The following is a 26,514-nucleotide window of genomic DNA, read 5'->3' as shown; positions in this document are numbered from 1 at the left end:
ATAAATAAACCACGCGTGCTTAAGAAAAATAACCAAGTTAAAACTCACATTCCCACTCCTTTAGTTCATCCTCGTGAAAGATGGAGCAACTTCGAGATATCACCCTAACTCCATCAATTCGTATCACAAATAAAGATGATGTAGAAAACAATGAAGAAGAATCAATAAGAAAACTAGAGTCCACTCTTCCAAGAAGCACAAATCATCCACGCAATCCCCTTTGCTTCTACCAAGGGTTTTGGTGCCCATCAATTTTCCTCCAGAATACCATTGACTTTCAAAACCACTTCTGTTTGGGCTTATTTCCTGGGTTAGGCCTATCAGGGATAATTAAGCCCAATAAAGCCTTAAACCTCTAGAGGGCCCCACTTGTGATGGTGCATCCCAGCTGTCAGTGCCCCCCAGCTGGCCTACAGTTGAGATATCCCCAGCACTATAAATACTCAACCCCTTCATCAATGAGAAGGTATTGAATTCTTACCTAACAAACCAGAGCATCTCTCTCTAGACTTTATTCTCTAAGCTTGATCACTGACTTAGCGTCGGAGAGGCGACCCGGAATCACCCCCGGGGTAGTCTAACCGTTATTTTTGCAGGATTCTGGCGTACGGACTTTGAACTCAGGACATTCGAATCTGACCCGGTACTCCCTAAGCAAAGGAATCATAACCCTTAATTTCTAGACAAAAACAGTTTGGCGCCGTCTGTGGGGAAGGTACAAAAAGTTACTTCGCCACCACTCATTAAGACTCATTTCATATTCAGCTTCGAACGCCAATTAACAATGGCACCAACCAAAAACACTCGCGGCAAGCCAGCCTCTGATCAGGTCGCTCGGCCAGAGAGAGGCCACTCGCCTGCACATAATCGGGAACCCCCAATCCCTCGGCCAGAGAGAGGTCACTCACCTGCGCATAATAGGGAGGCCGAGCAGACCCCCTCTCCGGGTCGGAGGTCACCCACCGTCCAAACTCTGGACCCTCGGTCGGTCTCCCAACAGATTCAGCATGTGGAGCCTCAGCCGCTCTTTGCGTCTGATCTGGCCCTTATCACGGCTCAGCTCCAGGAAACTTTCCAAAAGGGTATGATGGACATGATGGCCATGCTCCAGCAGAGGCAGCCGCAACAAGTCATCCCACTCAATCAGCATGAGCCCAGGGAGCGCACGGTTGTCCGCTCCCAGAGGGACAACTCTCGTTCTAATCGAGACCCGCAGCCTAGCCGGCCACGGTCCGATGCGAGAGACCCAAGCCACCGGGAAAGAGAAAAGTCAGCCCGACAGGGGTCGGCCCGTCAGCATGCGAAAACCCATATATCTAAATCCCCAAGGGGAGGTGCGGGTCGGAAACCCCAAGATGCCCGAGAATTCCTTAACAACAAGAAGCGCCTCAGCCAAGGCTATGACGCTCGGGAGTTCCTCAGGAAGAAAGCCAATGACGAGAGGGCCAAGGGGCTCGGCTATTCTCAGCCTCCTAGACTAACCGGAGGAGGGTCAAGTTCCTGATCCCCTTCAGCCAGGAAATCCTAGGGACCCAACCCCCAGGGAAAATCAAAACCCCCCTGATCGAGCCATTTGCGGGCCTAACCGACCCGGATGATCATATGGCTAGTTACAAGGCCCAAATGAGCGTGCAGACAAGTTGCGAGGCCACTTGGTGTCGCTTCTTCCCTACCACCCTCAAAGGTCAGGCTCTCAATTGGTTCCAAGAATTACCAGCAGGGGTCATCACTGACTTCGCTATACTGGAACACCTCTTCATCCAGTTCGTTGCTGGAAGAGGCAAGAAAAACCAGCCTTCATCTCATGGGGGTGAATCAAGACAGAATGAATCCTTGTCGGACTACATAAAGAGGTTCAATGAGGAATCTCTCAAAATAACTGACCTACAGGACGCTGTAGCTTTCGCCGCCCTCATGTCCGGGCTCCAACCGGGTCGGCTCAGATGGTCATTGGCCGAGAATGAAGTAAAAACTTACTCAGAAGCCATGGCTCGGGCCCAACGGTTCATCAAGGCCACGGACATCTGCCGCTACTCGGACAAGGGTGGCAAGAAGAGAAAAGATGAAGGAGGTCATCTGGGTCAGCCTAAACATCAAAGAACGGGGGGCCGAGGGGACCGGCTCACCGATAATGGCAACGACCCCCGATTCAATAAAAACCGGAAGGAAATCTACTTTGACATCCGGAACAAAAATTGGCTCCCAGGCCAGCGCCCATCCGGACATCATCGTCTCGGAGGGATAAGAGTTATGGTGTGACTACCACAAGGAATGTGGACACACCACCAACGACTGTCGGGAGCTCAAGAAATCCTTGAACGGTTTGGCCGACCAGGGCAAACTCAACCCCTACTTAAAGCGTTCGAGCGAGGAAAAGGGGAAGCAAAAGGTGGGTCAGTCGAACAGCGGGGACACGGAAGGATTCATTGGTGTCATCGCTGGGGATTCGCGTCGGGAGGCCTAACCGGCGAGCGCGCAAGGCTCACCTTCAAACCTTAAACATCAGGTGCTTGACGTCCAGCTCCCCCGAGCTAGTGGTCCTGTCATGACCTTCGGGGAACCCAGTCGGACGTTGCACGTTCCGCACGATGACCCCTAGTCATCGAGCTCAAGGTAGCTAATACCAAGGTGAAGAGGGTGTTGGTGGTTAGTGGGTCATCCGCTGATATAATCACTCTCACTGCCTCAAGAAGTTGAAGTCACGAGAGGGATGTTACCCCATGGCTAGCCGCTCATAGGCTTCGGGGGCAACTCTGTCCACCCGGTCGGATCAATAAAATTACCCACTCGGATGGGTGAAAAGGGTAAGGGGAGAACCTACGATCGACTTCTTGGTGGTAGACATCCCTTTGCCTTACAACTAATAATGGGGAGGCCCATGCTAAACAAGCCAAGGCCGCCATCTCCACCTACCAGCTCCTCTTGCAGTTTGAGACTGATGACGGGAAGGTAGGAAAAATTCAAGGCGACCAACAGGCCGCAAGAGAGTGCTATGTGAATAGCCTCAAAAATACGACGTCCAAAAGGACTCGGACAACGACGTCCAAAAGGACTCGAAAAAAAGAAAATACGAAGGGGGTCAGCCCTCAACAGCCTCGGGTGTACATAACTGAAAACCCCAAGCAATACGAGCGTCCTCAGCCAGCCGAGGATAGACGAAAGTCGCGATCGGCCAGGACCCGGTCGGACTGTCAGGGTAGGCAAGGCCATGGACCCAAACAAGGCAAGATATCATCCAAGTGCTCACGGAGTACCAAGATGTCTTCGCCTATGAGGCCACAGAAATGCCGGGGCTCGACCCGAAAATCATGTGTCATGAGCTTAACATCAAAGAGGGGTTCAGACCATCAAGCAAAAGCTCAGCACCAAGGTCCCGAAAGAAATGCGCGGCAGCAGCAGAGCAAGAAGCTGCTCGAAGCGGGTTTCATAGAAGAATGTCAATACTCGGATGGCTGGCCAACGTGGTCTTGGTCAAAAAGCCGAGTGGGGCATGGCGAATGTGTGTCGACTTCACCGACTTAAACAAAGCCTGCCCAAAAGACAATCACCTCTGCCAAAGATCGATAGGCTGGTCGATTCAACGGCAGGGCACGCCCTTCTCAGCTTCATGGATGCAAATGCCGGCTATCATCAAATTCCCATGGCCGAGAAGGATAGGGTTCATACAGCATTCATCACTCCTCAGGGTGTCTACTGCTACAAAATGATGCCGTTCGGCCTCAAAAATGCCGGGGCGACATATCAGCGAACCGTCAACAAAATCTTCAGCGACCAATTGGGTCGGAACATTGAGGTATAGTTGACGATATGATAGTCAAAAGCAAGGCCCAGTCGGATCACCCTGCAGATCTGAAAGAAACGCTGAGCACCCTAAGGAAATACCGAATGATGCTCAACCCTAAAAAATGCGTCTTCGGAGTTAAAGGGGGAAAGTGCCTCGGATTTCTAGTAGATGAGAGAGGTATAGAGGCCAACCCGGACAAAATCAAAGCGGTCTTAGAAATGAAATCGCCTCGGAATGTTCGGGAAGTACAGCGCCTAACCGGCTGCTTAGCGGCACTCGGTCGGTTCCTCTCCCGGTCGGCCGATAAAAGCTTGTTGTTCTTCAAGGCCCTGAAGCGAAAAGAGTTCGCATGGGATGACGAAGCCGAGCAAGCCTTCGCTGACCTCAAGAATCACTTGGCATCTTTGCCCAAATTATCTCCCCCTTGCCGGGGGAACCCCTGTTTACTACTTGGCTGTCTCGGACTACGCTCTTAGCGCCGTCCTAATAGCCGAGCGAGAAGGAAAGCAACATCCTGTTTACTTCATCAGCCACGCCTATAGGGGGCCGAGGCGAAGTACAGCGATGTTGAGAAAATGGTCTTTGCCTTGGTGAATGGCAGCCGGAACTCAAGCCCTATTTCAAGCACATCCCATCAAAGTCCTAACCGGACAACCGCTCCGGAAGCTTATTGAGAATAGAAATCACTCGAGTCGGATGAGCGATTGGGCAGACCAGTTAGCAGATTTTGGGCTCGAGTTCGAGCCCCGAAGAGCCATCAAGGCCAAGCACTCGCTGACTTCATCACTGAATGCGCAACTCGACCCCCGGTCGGTTCGCAAGAGGAGTGGGAGTTGCTTGTTGATGGATCATCCACAAAGAGTGGTTGTGGAGCCGGTTGGTCATCAAACCCCGGTCGGAGAAAAAATTGAATATGCTGTTAAGTTCGAATTTCTCGGATCTAACAATGAAGCCGTATGAGGCCCTCATCCTCGGAATACAGCTATGCATCCTAGCTGGGGCAACATCAATCATAGCCAAGTCCGACTCACAACTCATAGTGGGTCAGATTTCCGGAGACTATGAGGCCAAGGAGGACAACATGAGGATGTACTTGGCCAAAGCCCGAGCTGTCATTGCGAAGGTTGTCCGGATTCCGGATTACCACATTCCTCGCTCGGAAAATCAGCAAGCTGATGCACTGGCTCGGATGGCTAGTTCTGCTGAAGGGTCGGCCCCAGAACCATAACTTGGGAAGTATTGAAGGAGCCTAGCATAAATGCCAAAGAGCAGCTCGTACTCAATCGATCCTAAATGGATGGGTGAAATTGTGGAGTACTTGCGAGACGGGACCTTACCCAGTGATCCTAAAGAAGCCGACCGGATTAAGCATAAGTCAGGTTGGTTCCTTTGGCATGAAAGGCAGCTCTATAAAAAGTCTTCACTCATCCCCTCCTCAAATGTATAACTCCCGAGGAAGGAAATTATGTCCTCCGGGAAATACACCAAGGAGCCTTGCGGAAGCCATCAAGGGGGTCGAACATAGCCGGAAAGGCATAAGGGCGGATCTATTGGCCTACTTGAAAGCTGACGCCTCGGACTTAGTCCGCGGTGTCCCTCCTGCCAGATTCACTCGGACATACCAAGGGCGCCGGCCACTCCCTCACCACCATTCAAGCAGTCCTGCCTTCGACAAGTGGGGCATGGACCTGCTCGGACCTTTTCCCCCGCTTCTGGGCAAAGGAAGTTCCTAATTGTGGCTATTGATTACTTCACCAAGTGGACCGAAGCCGAGCCACTGGCGTCAATTACTGACAACAGGTTAGTTGTTCATATGGAGGAATATCATTACCCGGTTCGGAATTCCAAGAGCCTTGGTATCAGACAATGGCCGACAGTTCAACAGCGGGCCGACTCGAGAGTATTGTGCCCGGTTCGGCATTCAAACAAGGTTCTCGAGTCTCCCGCCCTCAGACCAACGGCAAGCCGAGTCAGCAATAAAATTGTCCTAAAGGGTATCAAAAAATCCCTTGATGCAGCTAAAGGGGCATGGGTAGACGACCTACCCGGAGTACTCTGGTCGGCTCGAACAAGGTGAAAGAAGCCACGGGGTTCTCCTTTCGGCTTGGTCTATGGAAGCGAGGCTGTCCTTCCGGTCGAGGTGGGAATCCCTCCCCTCAGTGACATTCTTGAGTTCGACCAGAATGAAGAAGAAAAGCCCGTCAACTTAGACCTGTTGCCAGAAACCCGAGGCAATGCTTTGCTACAAGCCATCCGGTACAAGAAAGAATCACAAGGCACTTTAACCGGAGTAAAGCCTCGGCCAATCAGTCTGGCGACTGGGTGTTCGAAAGGTCGAGCCACCGGACTTTCCCATCTCAAAGGAAGTTGGGGGCAAATTGGGACGGCCCTTACAAGGTTGCGGAAATCATCAAGCCAGGGACATTCCGACTCGAATCTCCCGAAGGGGTCCCCCTGGCTCGACCTTGGAACTTAGACAATCTCAAAAGATTCTATGTATAACTCCTTTTCGTTACTTGCACTAGGGGCATATGTAAGGCCAGCACTACCTGGTCGGTTTAGCAAGCTAATCCAATTGTAACTCGGACTTAACCAGTCCATGTACCAAGTCGGGTTTCTACCCGAGAAATAAAAAGACTTAGCCAGTCTCATTATTTTGATCAAAAAGGCAAACGAGACTTGACCAGTTTATTTCTATCAATGATTTAATTTGCAAATAACGAAAAATGTGCGCAAAAGACAAGTTGCAAAATAGTAGTTGTATTCCAATTAATGAAAAGTTCAAATACAACCAGAGTTTACAAAAACAGGTCGAAAGCGATGCAAAAACTAAAGCAAAAAGCAACATGGCAAAACATAGAAAAATCTAAGGCAGTGGGAGTGGGTCCGGAGCAGGATCGAGCAGGTCCTCAGCATCAGGTTGCTGCGGATTCCCTGGAGGCGGTCGGTTAGCAGCGCCCTCGTCATCATCATCCTCGTCTATCATCCGAGCTCATTTCCTCGGCCATTGTGCCTTGATGACGGCTGCTTCAGATCAACTATCCCTGTAGCGCGACCAGACAGAATTCCAGTCGGCTTCCGGCAAGAGTCGGCCAGGCTCCCTGAGCTGGCAAGGCCTCATCCTCGCCCATCTTGTGGGAAGACTGGCCGACCTCGGCGCAAAATTCAGTGCAGTCGTCCGAAGCCTGCCAGGCCTTGAACCACTCTTCCTGGGAGCGGGCAACGGCCGCTTGAGCCTCCTTCAGTTGAGCCTCGGCCGTGGAGAGTTTGAACTTGACTCTCTCCAAGTCGCTCTCAGCCCGAGCCAGGGCGGACTCGGCCGTTGCCTTGGCCGACTCGGCGTTCTCTTTAGCCAAGGAGAGGTTGGACCTCTCCACTTTCCACTCCTCTTGCTCTTTCTGCCAGGTCCTGCCTTCCGGATCTTATACTCCACTCTTCTTGCGCAGCTCGGCCAGTCTTTTGTTTTCTTTGGCTCGGTACTGTCGTTGACGAGGCGTCCCTCAGCTCCTGGACTTCTTGGACTAAAGCGAGCCGGTCTCGGCATTTAGTCATCGGATGAGAATGCCAAAGCAAGCTAGTTGAGAAGAGGAAGTTGAGAAATAAAAGGCAAAATGAAATGCGAAATAAACGAAGTTTCACTTAGTCCATCCAAGAGCGGAAGAGCTCGCTCGACTCATTCCTCCTTGACCTCATTAATATGGTCTCGGTCGGTTGAGTGCATAGGATCTCCAGTGCGTCGGAGTCTCTTCTTCTTGTCCGTTTTGGACATTTGAGTGAAGGGACGGGCGCCTCGGACAAAGGCGTTCGGCATGAAGGGTTGGAGGCCCTGAACATGCCCGGACTCGGACAGGCTCAAAGTCCGAGGGATGAACCGAAATGTGAGTGCCCTCCCCTCCAGAGTCAAGTCGGGGACTGTTCACCTCAACTGAAGGCTCCTTCCGAGCCTTTTTCGCTGAGGCCTCCTTCTCAGCTCGGGCTTTGGCCAGAGCCTTCTCCGTCAGCTCGACCCTCTCTTCGACCCTCTCCTTGCGTTTCCTCGGTTTGGGGTTGGAGGGATCCTGTAAAAACCAAGGAGTTAGCAAGACATGCAAATTGAATTTAAACCAGGTCGGACGGAAAAATTGTTTACCTTCGGCTTGGAGGGCTTGTTGATCTTATTCGCCTTCATCTCGGCCCTGATCCGAGCGGCCTTGAGAGCAGCGGAAGTCAGTCGCTCGGCCATTTCCTGGTCGGTTTCCTTCAAAAAGGACAAAGAAGCTTCTGCAAAAGGAAAAAACACAGTTAGCAAAAATAAACAAGTAAAGCACAATTAAGTCAACCGGACCCCCTCTTGCCGAATTACCCTTGGGGAAGGCCGGACTCAGGCCGAATGCGGCGAGGAAGTGCTCATTCTTGAATAGCTTACAGCTCGGGAGCCAATTCCCCGCTACAAAAACCTCACTGCCGTCCACTATCTTGCCTCTAATTGCATGTAGATGGCGGCCACTGCTTCGTTTCCGATAGCTCGGGTACCTTAAATTTGAGGCAGTGGTTGGGGTCGGCAGATGGAGGTACGATGGGGATGCCCCATTCTCCCCCATAGTAGACAAAGGCAAACCCTCGACGAAAACCCTTTTGCGAGGTGGGTAGGTCGAGGACGGTTCGGTAGCCGCGCCGAGCCTGGAAGCACCACCATCCAGGTCCATGATCCCCGGCGGGCATCTCGAACAGCTTGTATAAGTGGCGCCATAGGGTGAGGGTCGGTTTAACACCGATGATGTCGCATATCACCTGAACCGCCAATATGCCGCCCCAGGAATTGGGAGACAGCTGACCCAAGCACAAGTTATAAGCATTCAGTATGTCCTTCTCAAACTGGGTCAGCGGAAACCTCAAGCCCATCTCCATGGCTTTGTAGTAGAAGGCAGTGCACCCAGGGGGTGGGCTCAGAATGGTGTGGCTGGCATCGGGTCGGACCAACAAATAGGGGTCCTTTATTTGGAACTTTGCTGCTTGGCCTCGGGCATCCTCCAGTAAGGCCTTTATTAGAGAAGGGAGAGGAAATTTTGCTCCCGGACCGCCTTTGGGGTCGATCTCAGGATACGCGAGCCGACCGGATGTAGAAGCTTCGCCTTCTTCTCCTGGCATAGCTATCCTAACTACACCATCAGACACATATTTGTCTAAGTAACTCCTCGAAGAAGGATAGGCCAGGGACACCTCCCGGGGTAGGGGGATGGTACCCTCGGCCTCCTCCTCCTCGGCTTGCGAAGGAGTACTCGGGAGGGAAAGCGCCTCAGGCACAGCTGAGGGATCCGGGCAACTTATTAAAGTTGACACCAATACCATTCCCAAACCTCTCACCTCCTCGGCTAAATTATAAGGAGGTGAGGGAGGGGGTGTCACTGACTCGGACGAGCTCCCCATTATTTATCAACAGAAGGGGGTCGACTGATTTTATTAAAAGAAAGAGAAGAAAAACTTAGTGAAAAAGCAAAACAAGTGCGTACCTGGTCGGACGAAGAAGATGGAGCCCGGACTTAGAGAGAGAAGGAACTCTAAAAGTAGAGAGAGAAAGAGCAGAAATCTCAGTTTTAGAGAGAGAGAGAGAGAATTGTAAAAGTGAAAAAATCTTTCCCCCCTCTCCCTACTTATAGGCAAAATCCTCAGTCTCCGTGTCCCGCGTCACATCTTGGACCGGGCCCCGTGTTTTCAACACCTTAATGGGCCTCCCAAACGCCCAAAACTGTTCAAAAGGCGCGGCTCCCAGGAATGTCAATCGTCACAAAAGTCATAAATGACCAGAAGTTGAATCGCCACCCTGTTTTCAAGCACCCCAATAATCCACCGTTGCCACGTGGCATTTGGGTTTTTAAGAAGCTATTAAGTTCACCAGCTCAAGATTGCTAGTTCATCAGCTCAAGACTACCAGCTCGGTCACTTAACCAGTGGTCCAAAACCTTAGGCACCGGCTCGGACAAGCATGGGGCTCATTGGCCCCTCATCCGAGCCGCGTCCAACAAAGCTCGGCCCTAGGAGGCACTCCTCCTTGGTTGAGTAAGTCTCCTAAGTCCCAGATAGACTTAGCGAGAGCAGGCACCGGCTCGGACAAGCATGGGGCTCATTGGCCCCTCATCCGAGCCGCGTCCAACCAACTCGGCCCTAGGAGGCACTCCTCCTTGGTTGAGTAAGTCTCCTAAGTCCCAGATAGACTTAGCAAGAGCAGGCACCGGCTCGGACAAGCATGGGGCTCATTGGCCCCTCATCCGAGCCGCGTCCAACCAGCTCGGCCCTAGGAGGCACTCCTCCTTGGTTGAATAAGTCTCCTAAGTCCCAGATAGACTTAGCGAGAGCAGGCACCGGCTCGGACAAGCATGGGGCTCATTGGCCCCTCATCCGAGCCGCGTCCAACCAACTCGGCCCTAGGAGGCACTCCTCCTTGGTTGAGTAAGTCTCATAAGTCCCAGATAGACTTAGCGAGGCAGGCACCGGCTCGGACAAGCATGGGGCTCATTGGCCCCTCATCCGAGCCGCGTCCAACCAACTCGGCCCTAGGAGGCACTCCTCCTTGGTTGAGTAAGTCTCCTAAGTCCCAGATAGACTTAGCGAGAGCAGGCACCGGTTCGGACAAGCATGGGGCTCATTGGCCCCTCATCCGAGCCGCGTCCAACCAGCTCGGCCCAAGGAGGCTCTCCTCCTTGGTTGAGTGAGTTTCCTAAGTCCCAGATTGACTTAGCGAATGTGGGTACCGGCTCGGACAAGCATGGGGCTCATTGGTCCCTAGTCCGAGCCATAGGCAAGCCATACCCCTCCTCTTTCTTATGAGAGCGGGTCGGCACTCAAGCTCCCCCTCTCTCCTATGAGACCGGGTCGGCACTCAAAGCTCCTCCTCTTTCTCACGAGACCGGGTCGGCGCTCAAGCTCCCCTCTCTCCTATGAGATCGAGTCGGCACTCAAGCTCCCCCTCTCTCCTACGAGACCGGGTCGGCGCTCAAGATCCCCTCTCTCCTATGAGACCGGGTCGGCACAGGCCACCCTTCTCTCCAAGGGGACCGGATCGGCACATGCCACCCCTCTCCTTGGGGAGACCGGGTCGGCACTAGCCTCCCCTCTCCTTGGGGAGACCGGGTCGGCACTAGCCATCCCTCTCCTTGAGGAGACCGGGTCGGCGCACGCCGCCCTTCTCTCCAAGGAGACCGGGTCGGCACTGGCCCCCTCCTCCTTGAGGAGACTGGGTCGGCACGTGCCCCCTTTTTCTCCCTAAAAAGATCAGGTCAGCCTGGGTTCAGGACTGTATAGGTTCCGCCACGAACGGGAGACACTTTAGCAAGGCCTTGATGTTTCCCATTCCTGGCGTGGGGCTAATTGTTTGGGCTTATTTCCTGGGTTAGGCCTACCAGGGATAATTAAGCTCAATAAGGCCTTAAACCTCCAGAGGGCCCCACCTGTGATGGTGCATCCCAGCTGTCAGTGCCCCCCAGCTGGCCTACAGTTGGGATATCCCCAGCACTATAAATACTCAACCCCCTAATCAATGAGAAGGTATTGAATTCTTACCTAACAAACCAGAGCATCTCTCTCTAGACTTTATCTCTCTAAGCTTGATCACTGACTTGAGCGTCGGAGAGGCGATCCGGAATCACCCCCGGGCAGTCTAACCGTTACTTTTGCAGGATTCTGGCGTACGGACTTTGAACTCAGGACATTCGTATCTGACCCGGTACTCCCTAAGCAAAGGAATCAGAACCCTTAATTTCTAGACAGAAACAACTTCCAAGCTGAAGAAACAGATATCATTATAGCAAGCAAGCCAAAATCAGGTACAACTTGGTTGAAATCTTTAGTGTATTCTGTCATCAATCGTATGCGTTTTCACAATTCTAATCACCCATTACTTTCAAAAAATCCGTATGAACTTGCATTTTTTGCTGATTACAAGAGCATATACTCACACTCAAACAAAACTCTATCGCCTGAATTCACTAGCCTGGTTCGACCAAGGCTTATCTCAACCCATAACCCTTACGGTTCGCTTCCTAGATCCGTCAAGGAAACCGAGTGTAGGGTTGTATGCATGGCTCGAAACCCGTATGACACGTTCGTCTCCGCGTGGAAGTTTTTGACGCAAATATACCCGGAGTTTCTTCATGAAATGACAATGGAAGATTATTCAGAGATCTTTTGTAAGGGCGAGGATGCGTTTGGGCCGCATTGGGATCATGTATTAGGGTATTGGAAAGAGAGCTTGGAGAGGCCTAATAAGGTGTTGTTCATCAAGTACGAGGATATGAAGGAAAATGGGATAGTTGAGATGAAGAGATTAGCTGAGTTTTTAGGGTGTGGATTTTCCCTAGAGGAGGAGAAACATGGGGTTATAGAGGAGATTATGAAGCTGTGTAGCCTGAGTCATTTGAAGGAATTGGAGGTGAATAAAACTGGGAAGTATGTGCCAATATTCGGAAACAATTTGTACTTTAGAAAGGGTGAGGTTGGTGATTGGGTTAACCATTTCAGCCCTACTATGGTTGAGAGATTTGATCAAATGATGAAAGAAAAATTTTCTGGTTCTGGTCTGGAGTTTAGGATGTAATTCCCTTTAATGTTTGCATAATTAGGAGTGGAGATGGACATGTTCGATGTGTACCACCATTGGCACTATACATGACCTCTGTAGATTTTGCTATTAAATGATTACTTTTGACATATTTAATTATTTAACTAGTTTTTGTTCTAGGCCATACGCTCCGAATTATTTAATGATGTGTATGTAGACATGAAAATTTTATTATTATGCCATGTCACACATTTAATTGACCCATTAAAGTCTTAAAGTCAAATGTGGACTTTTATTAATGGGTGATCATCAAATTTAATTAATTTGGGCTTATCAGTAAATTAGGCCTGTTTTAATTAATCATCTATTATTGGATCAATGTCCCATTAAATGAACAATGGGATAATGAAGAGGTTATGAGGCCCAGGAGGCAGGATAAGTGGAAACCCTAATGTTCTCCTAACTCTATAAATAGAGCTCTCCTCTTCACTTGCAAAGAGAAGAAGAAATCAGACTCTAGAGCCAACAAGGAGAAAAACATAAGGCACATCCTAAACTTCTCAAGTACTCTCTCTGGCAGTCAAGTTGCATCAGATTCTCTCCGAGAAGAAGAACAAGATCAACCTCGAGCAAGATCAAGCCCGAAGGCCCTAATTCAGGAAGATCATATAGGTTCGTGTGCAACAACAAACCAACATCAAATACTTCCAATAGAAGAAGAACAACAAGCATACAAATTGACGTGTCGTTCTATTCTACATCAACATCCTTGAACAAGATCAAGCATGAAGGCCCTTATTCATGAAAATCAAAGCTGTTCGTGAATTGCAAAGTTCAAATACACGTGGAGATTTAATCAGAGGATTAAAACATTAGAGATTGTAACCCAAATACAAAAACTCAATAAAATAGTATTTTGTTCACATCTTTTGACTTTCTATTTTGCAGATCTAAAATTTGTGTTTACAGTGTATTTGAGGTCTTCAAAAATAGAAATATATGTCTTTAAATAATTGTTTCCCCTACAAAGACCAACATAAGCAATGTAGTGTAGTTGCTATATTAGTATTAGCATACCAAATGAGAAGTCATGTATTTGAGCACATTTTCAAGGTTTGATGTCTCATTTGATTGTGTGGAGGGAGGGAGAGTACATATAGTAGTGTGATATTTATTTGTCTTGGGTTATTTATATATATGCTCTTTATTCTTGTCTTAGACTCCTTTATTTCGATGATTTGAGTTGTTTTTTTTTTTTTTTTATGTATGAGTATGTGTCCCTTAAAAAAAGTTGTATGAGTATGTGTCATTTCCTACTTTATTTTCTAAAACATTAAATAGGTTTTTTTTTTTGTTATATATGATTATTTCCTTTCTGTTGTGAGAAATAGAGAGAGAAGTTATGCAAATATATCAGAGAGTATTGTATTGCATTGATGTGAAGAACTGATTTCTTACGTCGGTATTTATAGGCAAAAGTATACTATTTTTAACATTACATTTTCAACAATTTCTGCGCGGACGAAAAACTTTCCTAACATGCAGTAAATGCATGGCATGACATTCACTATGCATGAACAGTGAAATTTTCCAATTCACTGTTTCTCAACACTCCCCCTTGAATGTCCATTTATAATTCATAATAGACGTTATCTTATTAAGAATCTTTGTAAGGAAAAATCCTGTGGGAATAATCCGTAACTAGGGAAAGAGTATAACTATTATGTATTTTATATGCTTAAAATCAACTCCTCATTAAAAACCTTGTCAGGAAAAACCCGGTGGGATAAAAACCTGATCGAAGGGAAAAAGAGTGCAGCGCATATAATACTCCCCCTGAATTAGCATACATCACGAAGATGAGCATTCCAATTTTTCGGACTAATTCTTCAAATTTCTTCGCCGGAAGGGATTTGGTGAATAAATCTGCAAGATTCTCACATGATTGGATTTGTCGAATGTTGATCGTCCCTTCCTTTTGGAGGTCATGAGTGAAGAAGAGCTTTGGTGATAAATGTTTAGTTCTGTCTCCTTTGATGTACCCTTCGCTTACTTGGGTGATGCATGCAGTATTGTCTTCGTAGATGATAGTTGGATTTGTTGTTATTGTTTCCATCCCGCATTCTTCTTGGATATTCTTGATCATTGACCTTAGCCATACACATTCCCTTCCAGCTTCATAAAGAGCAATTAATTCTGCATGATTTGATGATGTGGCCGTCAAAGTCTGCTTCGTGGATTTCCAAGATATTGCAGTACCTCCATAAGTGAATAATATCCGGATTGAGACTTAGCCTTTTGGGGTCTGAAGGTAGCCAGCATCTGCATATCCAATGAGTGACGCATTGGTCTGATGATAGAATAATCCGAGATCTTGTGTTCCTCGAAGATAACGTAATAAGTGTCTGACTCCATTCCAATGTCTCTTGTTGGTGCATTGCTGTATCTAGCTAACAAGTTTACTGAAAAAGCTATGTCAGGTCGAGTATTGTTAGCCAAGTACATTAAAGCACCAATTGCACTTAGATATGGTACTTCAGGACCAAGAATCTCCTCGTTCTCTTCTCGTGGTCTGAATGGATCATCTTTCTCATTCAGGGAACGCACTACCATTGGAGAACTTATTGGGTGGGCTTTGTCCATGAAAAAACGTTTCAGGATTTTTTCTGTATAGTTTGATTGATGGACAAAAATCCCATTTCTTAGATGTTCCATTTGCAGGCCAAGGCAAAATTTTGTCTTCCCGAGATCTTTCATCTCAAATTCTTTCATCAAGTATTTTGCAGTCGCTTCAAGTTCTCTAGGAGTTCCGATAATGTTCAAATCATCGACATATACAGCAATGATCGCGAATCCTGATTTAGATCGCTTAATGAAAACACAGGGACTGATTTGATTATTTTTGAATCCTTCTTTCAATAGGTATTCACTAAGACGATTATACCACATTCTTCCAGATTGTTTTAACCCATAGAGTGATTTTCTCAATTTTATTGAGAACATCTCTTTGGGCATGCAATTTTCTGGTAGTTTTAGTCCTTCAGGAACTTTCATATAAATATCTGTGTCAAGTGAGCCATACAAATATGCGGTCACTACATCCATCAATCTCATTTGCAATCCTTTCGAAACTGATAAACTTACCAGAAATCTTAGTGTAGTTGCATCGACTACTGGAGAATATGTCTCATCATAATCAATCCCTGGCATTTGCGAAAAGCCTTGGGCTACTAATCTTGCCTTATATCTAGTAACCTCATTTTTCTCATTTCGTTTTCTCACGAATCCCATTTGTACCCAACTGGTTTTACACCTTTTGGTATTTGGGTTATTTGACCGAATACTTCACGTTTTTCAAGTGATCTCAATTCTGCTTGAATTGCCTCTTTCCATTTTGGCCAATCTTTTCTACGGCGACATTCATCAACTGTATTTGGCTCTACATCATTTTCATCGTATGTCATTTCAACTGCTATCGAGTAAGCAAAAATTTCATTCAAGACAACATCTTTTCGATTCCATTGTCTCTTTGTAGAAACATAATTAATTGAAGTTTCATTGTTGTCTACGCTTTCATGTTCCTTTTCTTCTGGAACACGTTTCTCTTCATTTTTGTTTTCATCATGCTCTGTTGGGAGATTTATATTAATTTCGTTCGTTGTCTCCCCTTGCCTTTTCATTTTTCTCGGTTTTAAATCTTTAGAACCGGGTGGTCTGCCACGTTTTCGACGTGCTATTGACTCATTTTCAATTGCCTTATTGTCATTAGGAATTTCAATCCGTTCCGGAGCATTCGCAGCAGGTACATGTGACTTTGTCACTTTCTTAGAATCTGTGAATGCATCTGGCAATTGGTTTGCAATACTTTGCAGATGAACAATTTTCTTGACTTCTTGTTCACATGAATTTGTTCTCGGGTCCAGAAACGACATTTGCGATGCGTTCCATGTAATTTCCGATTTTATATTTTGTGGGTCCACTTTCTCTCCCCCTAAGGATGGGAATACCGACTCATTAAAATGACAGTCGGCAAATCGAGCCGTAAATAGATCACCAGTTGTTGGCTCTAAATATTTGATAATTGATGGAGATTCAAATCCAACATATATTCCCATCCTTCTTTGTGGACCCATTTTAGTACGTTGGGGAGGAGCAATAGGTACATGTACAGCGCACCCAAAAATTCTCAAATGTGAGATATTCGGTTCTCGACCAGATACTAATTGTAATGGTGAGAATTTGTGATAGGCTGTCGGCCTTAATCTTATCAATGTTGCCGCATGTAATATAGCATGACCCCAAGTAGTAGATGGCAATTTTGACCTCATTATTAATGGTCTTGCAATTAATTGTAGTCTTTTGATTAATGATTCAGCAAGACCATTTTGTGTATGTACATGAGGTACAGGGTGCTCAACAATAATCCCAATAGACATGCAATAGTCATTAAATGTTTGGGATGTAAATTCCCCAGCATTGTCTAATCTTATTTTCTTTATTGTATGATCTGGGAATTGAGTTCTTAATCGAATTATTTGAGCCAAAAGTTTTGCAAATGCAACATTTCTGCTTGACAGAAGGCTCACATGTGACCATCGAGTAGAGGCATCAATTAATACCATGAAATAACGAAATGGTCCACATGCAGGATGAATAGGCCCACAAATATCTCCTTGAATTCTTTCTAAAAACATTGGAGATTCAGTGGCAATCTTATTTATAGATGGTCTGATTATCAATTTGCCAAGTGAGCATGCAGAGCATGTTAATTCATTTGACCGAGGAATTTTGACATTCTTTATAGAGTGTCCATTGAGTTTTCAATGATTCTATGCATCATTCCTGTGCCAGGATGGCCTAATCGGTCATGCCATAGAGTAAATGATTTTCTATTATCTAACTTCTGGTTAGATATCATATTAATTTCAATCGGACGTATATCTATGCGATATAGTCCCGAGGAAATTGCTGGCAATTTTTCATAGATGTATTTCTTGCCGTTTTTCTCTGCCGTTAGGCATATGAATTCCTCTTTGTTCATGTCATTGTTTCCAAATGGTAACCATTCTGACGTACATCTTTGAAACTTATGAGGTTCCTTCGAGATTTACTCGAATATAATGCGTCATTAATTATCAATTTTGTCCCATTTGGAAATATAATGCAAGCTTTTCCAGAGCCTTCAATTAGCTTGGCTGTCCCAGAAATTGTACTAACATTTGCTTGGAATATTGTAAGTTTTGAAAAATACTCTTTATTTTTCAATATGGTGTGTGTTGTCCCACTGTCCAGGAGACATTGTTCTTTAGTTCCAACTTCTGATGAATTCATATCTTCATAAATAATAAATACGATGATTAGTATACATATTTTTATTAATAATCATGGAACAAATACATGAAAGTGGATATTGAAGCAGTTGAAATAAACTAAGCACATTAATCGATTGTGATCTAAACAAACTTATTTTCAACTTCAGCATCATCCATAAAAAAATCTGAAACATCAAGGCTGGGCATGGATGTAGTGGCTTCATTAACAAAGTTTGCTTCAGCATTTTTTCCTTTGTTTTTTATTGAAGCTTGATATAGATCTACCAAATGTTTGGCAGTACGACATGTGCGGCCCCAGTGCCCAGTCATGCCACATCTATGGCAAGTATCATTTCCTTTATAGGACGTCTGCCTCTGATTTCCAGATGATTGTCCCCAATTTTTATCAGAATGTTTAAAATTATTATTTCTTGGGGAAAATCGGCCTCTTCCACGTCCACGCCCTCGGCCACGGTAATTACCACGTCCTCTCCCACGACCGTTGTAATTACCGCGTCCACCACTATGTATAGCATTTGCTTCTGGTGGATTAGAGCTTTCTATAGCATTTATCTCATGAGTGGCTGAAGACCCCGTAGGTCTAAGATTATGATTTTTCAGCAAAAGATCATTATTTTGTTCAGCCACAAGTAGTACTGAGATTAGCTCAGAGTACTTTTTGAAAGCTCTGAACCTGTATTGTTCTGCCAATATGATATTAGAGGCGTGGAAAGTGGAGAGCGTTTTGTTTATCTTTGCTCTTCTGTGATGGGATGATCACAATATCTTAACAATGATACAATTCTAAACAATGTTGAATTGTAATCACTGACCGTTTTAAAATCCTGGAACCTCAGATTGGTCCAGTCATAATGTGCCTTTGGGAGAAGCACATTTTTGTGATGCCCATATCTTTCATTTAGGCTATCCCATAGTTCTTTTGGATCATCCACAAGTAGATATTCACTTTTTAAACTTTCATGTAAATGATGTCTTAGGAGGACTAAGGCTTTTGCCTTTTCTTGTACAGTCGCAATTTTAACTGATGCGGCTGTTGTAGTTGCATCCCCTTGTTGGGTTGTCACATCTTTAATTGTATGTTCCAGTCCTTGGGCCTTTAAATTCATTTGGGCGTCCACCGTCCATTCTAAAAACTTTTGCCCAGATAGATCTAGTATGTTAAATTGTCTTTTCACTAGATCTCCCATTCTTTTGACTACAAATAGGTAAATATTTGAAATTAGTAATGATGATAAATCACATATATATATTATCTCCCCCTGATTTATATCATTATTATTATAGATAAATAATACAAACAAAAAAAACTAAAAATAGCTACAATAATAATGAAGCTAAGCACAAAAAACAAGAAAATACCAAAATAGAAACAAAATACAACAAGTGAATAAACAAAAAAAAACTTCCTAAAATGCACTTAAAGACAAAAAAAAATTGATATTCATGTGCATTTTTCGCCATTCTTCCGGGGGAAATTTTTTTTTTGTCTCCTATTTATGTATTAGGAGATATATCATTAATGCCATGAGGAGGAAAAAGAAACCGGCTATAAGAAATAAGTAGAGTTTTATTTTCCTAAAATCCTCTTCAAAAGAGGAAGATGAGGGTGGAGGACGGTTGTCGTCGGCGGTAAACATGGTGGCCGGAAGGTTGAGGAAGAAGGAAAAAAATTTGTGGGTTTAGAGAAAAAAATCGGAAGAAGATAAGGGATATGTGGTGAAAATGGGGATGGTAATCCGCTTTTATAGAGGGTTATCCCTAACTGTGCAGTTCATATACAGTTAAAAAATATACAACGCAATAAAATTCTAATATTGACAAATATATATTAGAGCATGCTAGTAAATTGGTAATATAATATATGTAACTATAAATGCAAAAAAGTAGAAGATTAGAGACAATAATATATAATAATGTTCTGAATGCTTGTTCCCTGCATACATACAACATTATTGCATATATAAGACATAATAATGCTATCACTTCACTAGGCCGTCCATATAGGTGGCAATAAAAAAAATTAACCTGTCCATATAGGCGGTTTAAGAGCAGATAAAATAAAATAACGTAAATAAAATGTCCTTGCCCTCCATGAAGGTGGCGTTAAAATTATTTGTTTTCTGCGTTAGTAGTATGGTGACGTTTACTACTAGTTTCTTCCTGTTCATCTCTATCTCTTTTATTACTGGGCGGAGGTTGATTTTCAGCTGGTTGTATAGGAGGGTTATTATTGGTGTTGGGAACAGGGGTTTGTGGGTTTTCTCTGGTATGAGTATTTGTACCGTTGTTACGGTTACTGGGTCGGGGCTGTATTACAGTTCCCCTCGCTGGGTTGGTAGTGAATGGCACATTGTTTCGCTCTATCCAAAAATAAATACCCGAGACAGAGACATTGTGTAAAAAATGTTAATCCCGTTACTTTGTTGGTCCATATTCGGGTAGTAAAAAGGTTGGGCTTGGAAAAAAAAATTTAAACTTAAAAACAAAATGGATGTAAAAATTTTAAAGATACCTAAAAAAAATTTCCGGTAGAACACTCGTGCTGATAACGTGTTGTGAGAAATAGAGAGAGAAGTTATGCAAATATATCAGAGAGTATTGTATTGCATTGATGTGAAGAACTGATTTCTTACATCGGTATTTATAGGCAAAAGTATACTGTTTTTAACATTACATTTTCAACAATTTCTGCGCGGACGAAAAACTTTCCTAACATGCAGTAAATGCATGGCATGACATTCACTATGCATGAACAATGAAATTTTCCAATTCACTGTTTCTCAACACTTTCTTTGTTTAATGTTTTTATATTTTAGTCAAATTGTCCTAATCTCCCAACTTTAGTTACTTCTCTTGTAAAAAAGTTACTCCCTTATTTCCACAAAAATATGAATACTTGTATACATAATTTACTATGATGGGTAATTTATATAAGGTAAGTTGTAGTATGATTATCAGATGTTATTTTACCAAAAAATAGATGTCCACAAAACTCATATACATATATAGAGTCTCCTATATTCGAATAGCTCTCTGTTTTTTTTAAAAAACAAATGAATTAATAAATTTTGATCATATTATACAGTTTTATGGTTCACATTATAATTGTAAAATTGATAACACGTGCATATGCGAACCTGTAACGATCTCCATATCATCTACGGCGTTGTCCACAACAAGAATACGCGCTTTTAGCGTCTGAATTTACCATCCGGCCGTATCAGACGCAAATTAGCGTCCATTTTTGTAAATTTAGCGTCCGTCTTTGAACGGACGCTAATTAGCGTTTGTTTTTGTAAAATTAGCGTCCGTCTTTGAAGCGGACGCTAATTAGCGTCCGTTTTACAAGTTTACCGTCTAAAATGACGGACGGTATTCAATGGTAATAAAGAAAAAACGACCCACCTTATTTCCAATCCTATCTCTATCTATCCTTATTCTCTCACCTCACATCACAACCTCCTCTTTCTTCGTCTTCTTTCTCGCTCTTCTTTTCTTCAATGCTCCGCTATATTTTTTCTCTGATTTGAAGGAGGTTAAATCGATTTCTATTTTTTTCTCTCTCACCGTCGACGCTATTCAATGGTCCGCTACCACACTTTCTCTGATTTGAAGGAGGGTCGATCGATTTATGAGCCAATCACCGTCGAGGTTTTCGTTTTAGGGTTACTGATTTTTTTGGGTTTTTTATGTGGGTTGTTTCAGATCTAGTTTTTTTTGTTAATTTATCAATTTTCCTTCAAAACCCCATATTTATCCTCTCTTTTTTTCGTTAATTTCGTATGTTTTTCGTTAATTTCGTATGTTTTTTTCGTTTTCTCGATTTTTATTTATCCTCTCTCTTTTTCGATTTTTGTTTCAGATCTGGTTTTTTCTTGATTTTTTCGTTGGGTTTTTGTCCTAATTATTTCTAGGTTTTTCTTCTTCTCATCAGATTTGGGTTTTTTTTGGGGATTATATATGATTTTGTGTTGAATTTTTAATCTGGTGGACTATCTGGTGTTTTGTCTGTTCTTTAGGAGTATCTCAAGCACCTACAGAAGTTAATTTGAAGCGTTTTGTTAAAGAGGTATCTCTCAAAATTTTGACTGGTATTGTTGTTCCTCTTACCTTTACTGGTGATCTTATTTGTCTTATTGAGCGGATTTTTTTGAAGCTAAATCTGGATATAACAAGATTTTCTCAAAATTTATTGCTACTGAGATGCACAAGTTCTTGAGGTAATTGATCTGATTGTTTAGTTGCTCTGGGAGTAATATCAGTTACAGCATCCATTTTTCTTTTTTTCTTTTTAGATTGTCACTATTGATCATCCATTAGTGAGGAATCAGAAAACATATGCAAAAATGTGCTAAGCTAATACTGGGTGATATTTTCATATGGCTTCTCAGAATGAGATTTGATCAAGATTTTCTAATTCTTGGAAATGGCTATTGGAAGTTATGAAAGTACATTAGTAGTCTGACTTTTCTTTGATTGATTCTATATGAAAACGTGTAAGCTCAATGCTGTCCCTGATTCAACCAATCCTCAAGCTACCAGTTCAAAACTTCAACATGTTTCTTTGATAAAAGAATTCTAACTATTGACTGTGGAGATATAATTCTCTGAATATACAAGATATTTGAATGGGAATTGATAGAGAATATACATATTCTCACAAATGATAATATTTAAATATAATACCTAGAAATCTCAGAAGATCTTTTTTCTTCAAAGTTGACTTGGTCTGTTGATCATATTGTTAGACCGAGCTCCTTCTTCCCTACAAAATGATGCAGTAACAGTTCAGATTTTTTTTGTAGTCTCTTACTAGCTATACGATAGTATCATGCTGGTACTGCTGTAAATTTTTTTTTTTTTTCTCTTTAGAGAAACACTTTTACTTGTTTCAAAATAAATTTGGTTCCTAGATCTCCACTTATTACTTGATTAACCATGTTTCTGATGCATCCTTTTTTGACTTTAAATTAACTTTATGCTTATATTTTCTTTTTCCAGAAAAGGGTGGCAGACAACTTCTTAGGTAAGTATATGTCACAGCTTCCATATCGTAATTTTCTGCTGCTAGCCAACTTTGATCAGTATGAGAACCTGCAATCTCCTTCAATTCTTTCTAAAAACGAGCATAAATCACAGATGTGTATAAAATTATGATGAAAACTGGACCTTTCCATGATAGATTTGGTAGTAACTTCTGTAAGGCGTATCATGTCTCATCATAATTCAATATCATGTGTTCATTGATTGCATTGAAACTCGAAACGTGAAACACCTTGTCCAAATGATGATTCAGCTCTTTTTGTCAATAAAATTCTTGGATCTGATTGAGGGCATGAAAGATCTAATTGTGTTTTAGAGAATTACAGTATGTTAAATTCTGAGAACACCTAGACCACACTAAAAAAGGAGGACGGGAGTTGGAACACTTATAATAAGCATAAGCGAGTATCATCCCAAAGCTAATAAGCAATGGAGGTCGTAACCCCCTAAGCTGACAATCTGGTTATTTCTCCACTTCAACCTAATGTGCGACAATTTACATGTACATAACTCATATTAGAGGCTCAACACATCACACTACCTTTTGGTTACTTCTTCAAAAATTGTATAATGCTTTGATGAAAATACAGATAATGTCATTTTACCCATTACCAGTTGATTTCTTCTTCCTGTGTTATTATTACAGACCTAATGGACATGATGGACTCTGTTATCATCGGACTCGGAGGAGGCTTGGCAATGTGAGTTCAGCATAATATTGTTATCATTGAACTTAAAGGAGACTGGGCAATTTGAGGGTCGATTCTATGTCTAAACCATCTCTAAGTAGCGAAATTATCGGCACATGACTCAGGTTTCTATTTTTCAACCATAACCTCATCTTTAACTCTTCCACTCTTGATGTGTACAACATTTTTGACACATTAAATTCACTGTATGCTTCCAACCATATGTACACAGTGAAGCCAATATATATATATGTATGGCTACAATTCTGAATGTGGTAATAGTACTAAAACTATCCTTTGATGTTTGGTGTGTAAAATTATAATGAAGTTTTGTAATTTTAATGGCATTTTTGACACATAACTCTTGTAAGACGAATGCAGCTAAGATGGTTAAGTGATGTTCATGTTTAAGATGTAGATTTTTGTATATAGGCTATAGATTAAATCCTTGTCAATTATAATATTTGAGGTATAGGCTATAGATTATAGGTAAGAGATTGAAAAAAAAAGAACTTTAACTTGTGACTTATTTACTAGTCAGTAATCTCTTATCTGAATTAAAATGATATGCTACCATCTGGTGTAACTTCCTGTGAGAAGATATGTTAAATTCATTAGTAGCTGTTAGATCTGATAAACTTCCCAAATTATCTTCAAGTAAAGCAATGGAAACTAGCTTGATCTGCGACAATCAGAAAAAGATAGTGTTGGTCAATACAAGAGATCTTTCTGCCTTTAGGAGAGATTGTTGTGAAGACTACTGGGTTTGTGCCTCTTTGAAGGTGGTATATTATTTCAGTTGCTTTAACTATGTACGTTGGTTCTTTATTGCTTTTCATCAATAAATACAATATGTTAGGATGAATGAGTAGTGAAAAATTATAGTATCTCTACCTCCTTATAAGTGCTTCTAAAATCAATAGGTGATGAAATTATAATTAGCTAGAAAAGTTGACATAATCTTATATAGCACAAATTAATATTTGTCTAGATATTATAATTGGCTTGAATGCTGCTCGTTTGAGTATTTCATCATGCAAGTTTTCTTGAGTATATTATGCCTTGGGTGCCTGTGTATTTAGCCTGTTAATTTCTTTGTTTTTGTTGATTTGCAGGATTATGAGATTTGAGTTTGAGTTCCAGATTTGAAGTTGGTTTCGATCCAAAAACCAGATTTAAAGTCCGTTTTGGTTCCAGATTTTTGTTGTGGAGTTTAAAGTGTACATGTAATTATATGAGATTTGTATTAGATTTTGTTCGAAGTATAATAGAATTTAGTTGTAGAATTTTTTTTCCACTTGTAATTACATTTATTATCAATAATAATTGAATTGATTAATTTGTTTGCCTTAATAAAAGAATTATGGTATTTGCATCATTCCATATCTTATTATATTTAATATCAATTAATTAAAAGCAAAAAGCTATTACATTTAATTCTAGTTAACCAAAAGGATAAAAAAAAAGAAGTGCAAATGTGTATCAAAAACAAAAAAGAAAGTGCAAATGCGAGAAATGTAATTGCTTCCGCCCAGGCTAATTAGCGACTGCCAAGGCTAATTAGCGACGGCCAAGGCGATCGCTAATTAACGTCTACCCAGGCGGTCGCTAATTAGCGCCAGCAGTTGAAAATGGTCGCTAATTAGCGACTGCTTAGGGAACGGTCGCTAAATATGAAATATCAGACGCTAATTTTTTAGCGTCCGCAAAACGGACGCTATTTGGAGATTTAGCGACCAAGGGTTTTGCATCAGCCTTTTAGCGTCCGTCGTCGGACGCTAATATATTTAGCGTCCGATTCCACGTTTTTAGCGTCTGATTGTTGCGGACGCTAAAGACTGACATTCTTGTTGTGGTCATTATTGTCATGTGTAACGCACTCATCTTGAATGGTAGTATTTGATTGATCACTACAATTAGATGATGCAATATTTTCATCTTTATGAACATCATTGATGCGTGTCGTTTCCGCAACAAAATTAAATTTATAAATCACTCACTAACTCTAACAAATAGATAGGAAAAGTAAGGGTCAAACCCACAGAGACTGCGTTATTATCTTAAACTAATTATGTAATTATAAATAACTACTATTTTATAAATTGGGGGGAGTTTCAAATATCAGAATTATACTAAAACTATTAAACTAAAATTAAAAATATAAATTGCAGGAAATAAATTCGGATTCAAAATATAATAAAGAAGCTAATAGGAGACATGCAATTTCCTCTCGAGATAAGGTGTAATCACTGAATCATTAAACTAGTCGATAGATAGATTGGTTAACAAATAATCCCTTGAACGCAAGAAAATTAGTTGTTTTATAATTCATACTAACAAACCTCGTGAACGCACGCAAGTTCAGTCCTAATCAAATATATCAATTTAACAATGAAAGCATATATTAAATTAACAAACTTGACCACTTTAAGAACACCAATCAGTTAACTTTAATTAAGCCAGAAAGCTGCAACTAAATTAAAATTAACATCACACAAAATTCCAGCAATAATATCAGACAAGAAAGCTTCAACCGAATAATATTACTGTTAATCCAAGCAAATAACCATGAATAAAACCCTAGGTGATCAATCCAAAATTAACATTCATGAATTATAAACTCAGATAACGAATTTTGTCTGAATACCCAATCAAACTAATTAATTGAACAAACATAAATCATAATCTCATAAACCCATAACAAGATTCAATTACATGTTCCTACTAGTGTAAAACTACTTTAAATTAGACATGAAAACAAATAAAATAGATAGAAGAGAGTAGAGAAAACTCATTAGAGACGAATTTCTAGACTGAAATCTCGTCTTCCTATTGCTCAGTTCAGCTCAGTTCAGTTCAGTTCAGTTCAGTTCAGATCAGTTCAGTTCAGTTCAGCTCCATTCTTTTATAACCATTTTGTTAAATATTATTATTATGTTGGTATAATTTATTTTACTAATTACTCTTATTATTATTATTATTTAAATATATATCATTACTATTAAGTATTATTATTATTGTTGTTGTTTCTATATATTATTTTGTTTATTATAGCTTTACTCATTATTATTACTATTATTATTAGGAGGAACATGGTTTAGGTCAAAGCACAAATAAACCCACTTTTTTTAG

At 42.3% G+C, this 26,514-nt stretch overlaps 1 protein-coding gene and 1 long non-coding RNA gene across 5 annotated transcripts; both read left to right on the top strand.

The window, feature by feature from the left end:
- The first annotated feature begins 11,837 nt into the window (after positions 1-11,837).
- LOC125495504 (cytosolic sulfotransferase 15-like) lies at positions 11,838-12,353 on the top strand. Its single transcript, XM_048640244.1, has one exon. It carries the CDS (start codon positions 11,838-11,840, stop codon positions 12,351-12,353), a length of 516 nt encoding a protein of 171 aa, XP_048496201.1.
- Positions 12,354-21,052: 8,699 nt separating this feature from the next.
- LOC104906949 (uncharacterized) lies at positions 21,053-24,721 on the top strand. Of its 4 annotated transcripts, XR_007272523.2 has the most exons (6): positions 21,053-21,185; positions 21,269-21,719; positions 21,807-21,870; positions 22,652-22,676; positions 23,340-23,507; positions 24,498-24,721. It is a non-coding gene; the product is annotated as an uncharacterized LOC104906949 (long non-coding RNA). The 4 variants fall into 4 exon arrangements; XR_008968750.1 differs by having other exon boundaries at positions 21,074-21,719; XR_008968752.1 differs by lacking the exon at positions 22,652-22,676 and having other exon boundaries at positions 21,073-21,719.
- The last annotated feature ends 1,793 nt before the right edge of the window (positions 24,722-26,514 follow it).

Source organism: Beta vulgaris, chromosome 3 (genome assembly GCF_026745355.1).
Source record: "Beta vulgaris subsp. vulgaris cultivar EL10 chromosome 3, EL10.2, whole genome shotgun sequence".
Classification (NCBI taxonomy): Eukaryota; Viridiplantae; Streptophyta; class Magnoliopsida; order Caryophyllales; family Amaranthaceae; genus Beta; species Beta vulgaris.
The sequence above is the reverse complement of the archived record's forward strand: the minus strand, read 5'-3'. Positions and strand labels throughout refer to the sequence as shown.

Bases quoted from the DNA above. Each gene is read 5' to 3' on its own strand.
- LOC125495504 (XM_048640244.1), top strand. From the start codon at position 11,838: ATGGCTCGAAACCCGTATGACACGTTCGTCTCCGCGTGGAAGTTTTTG.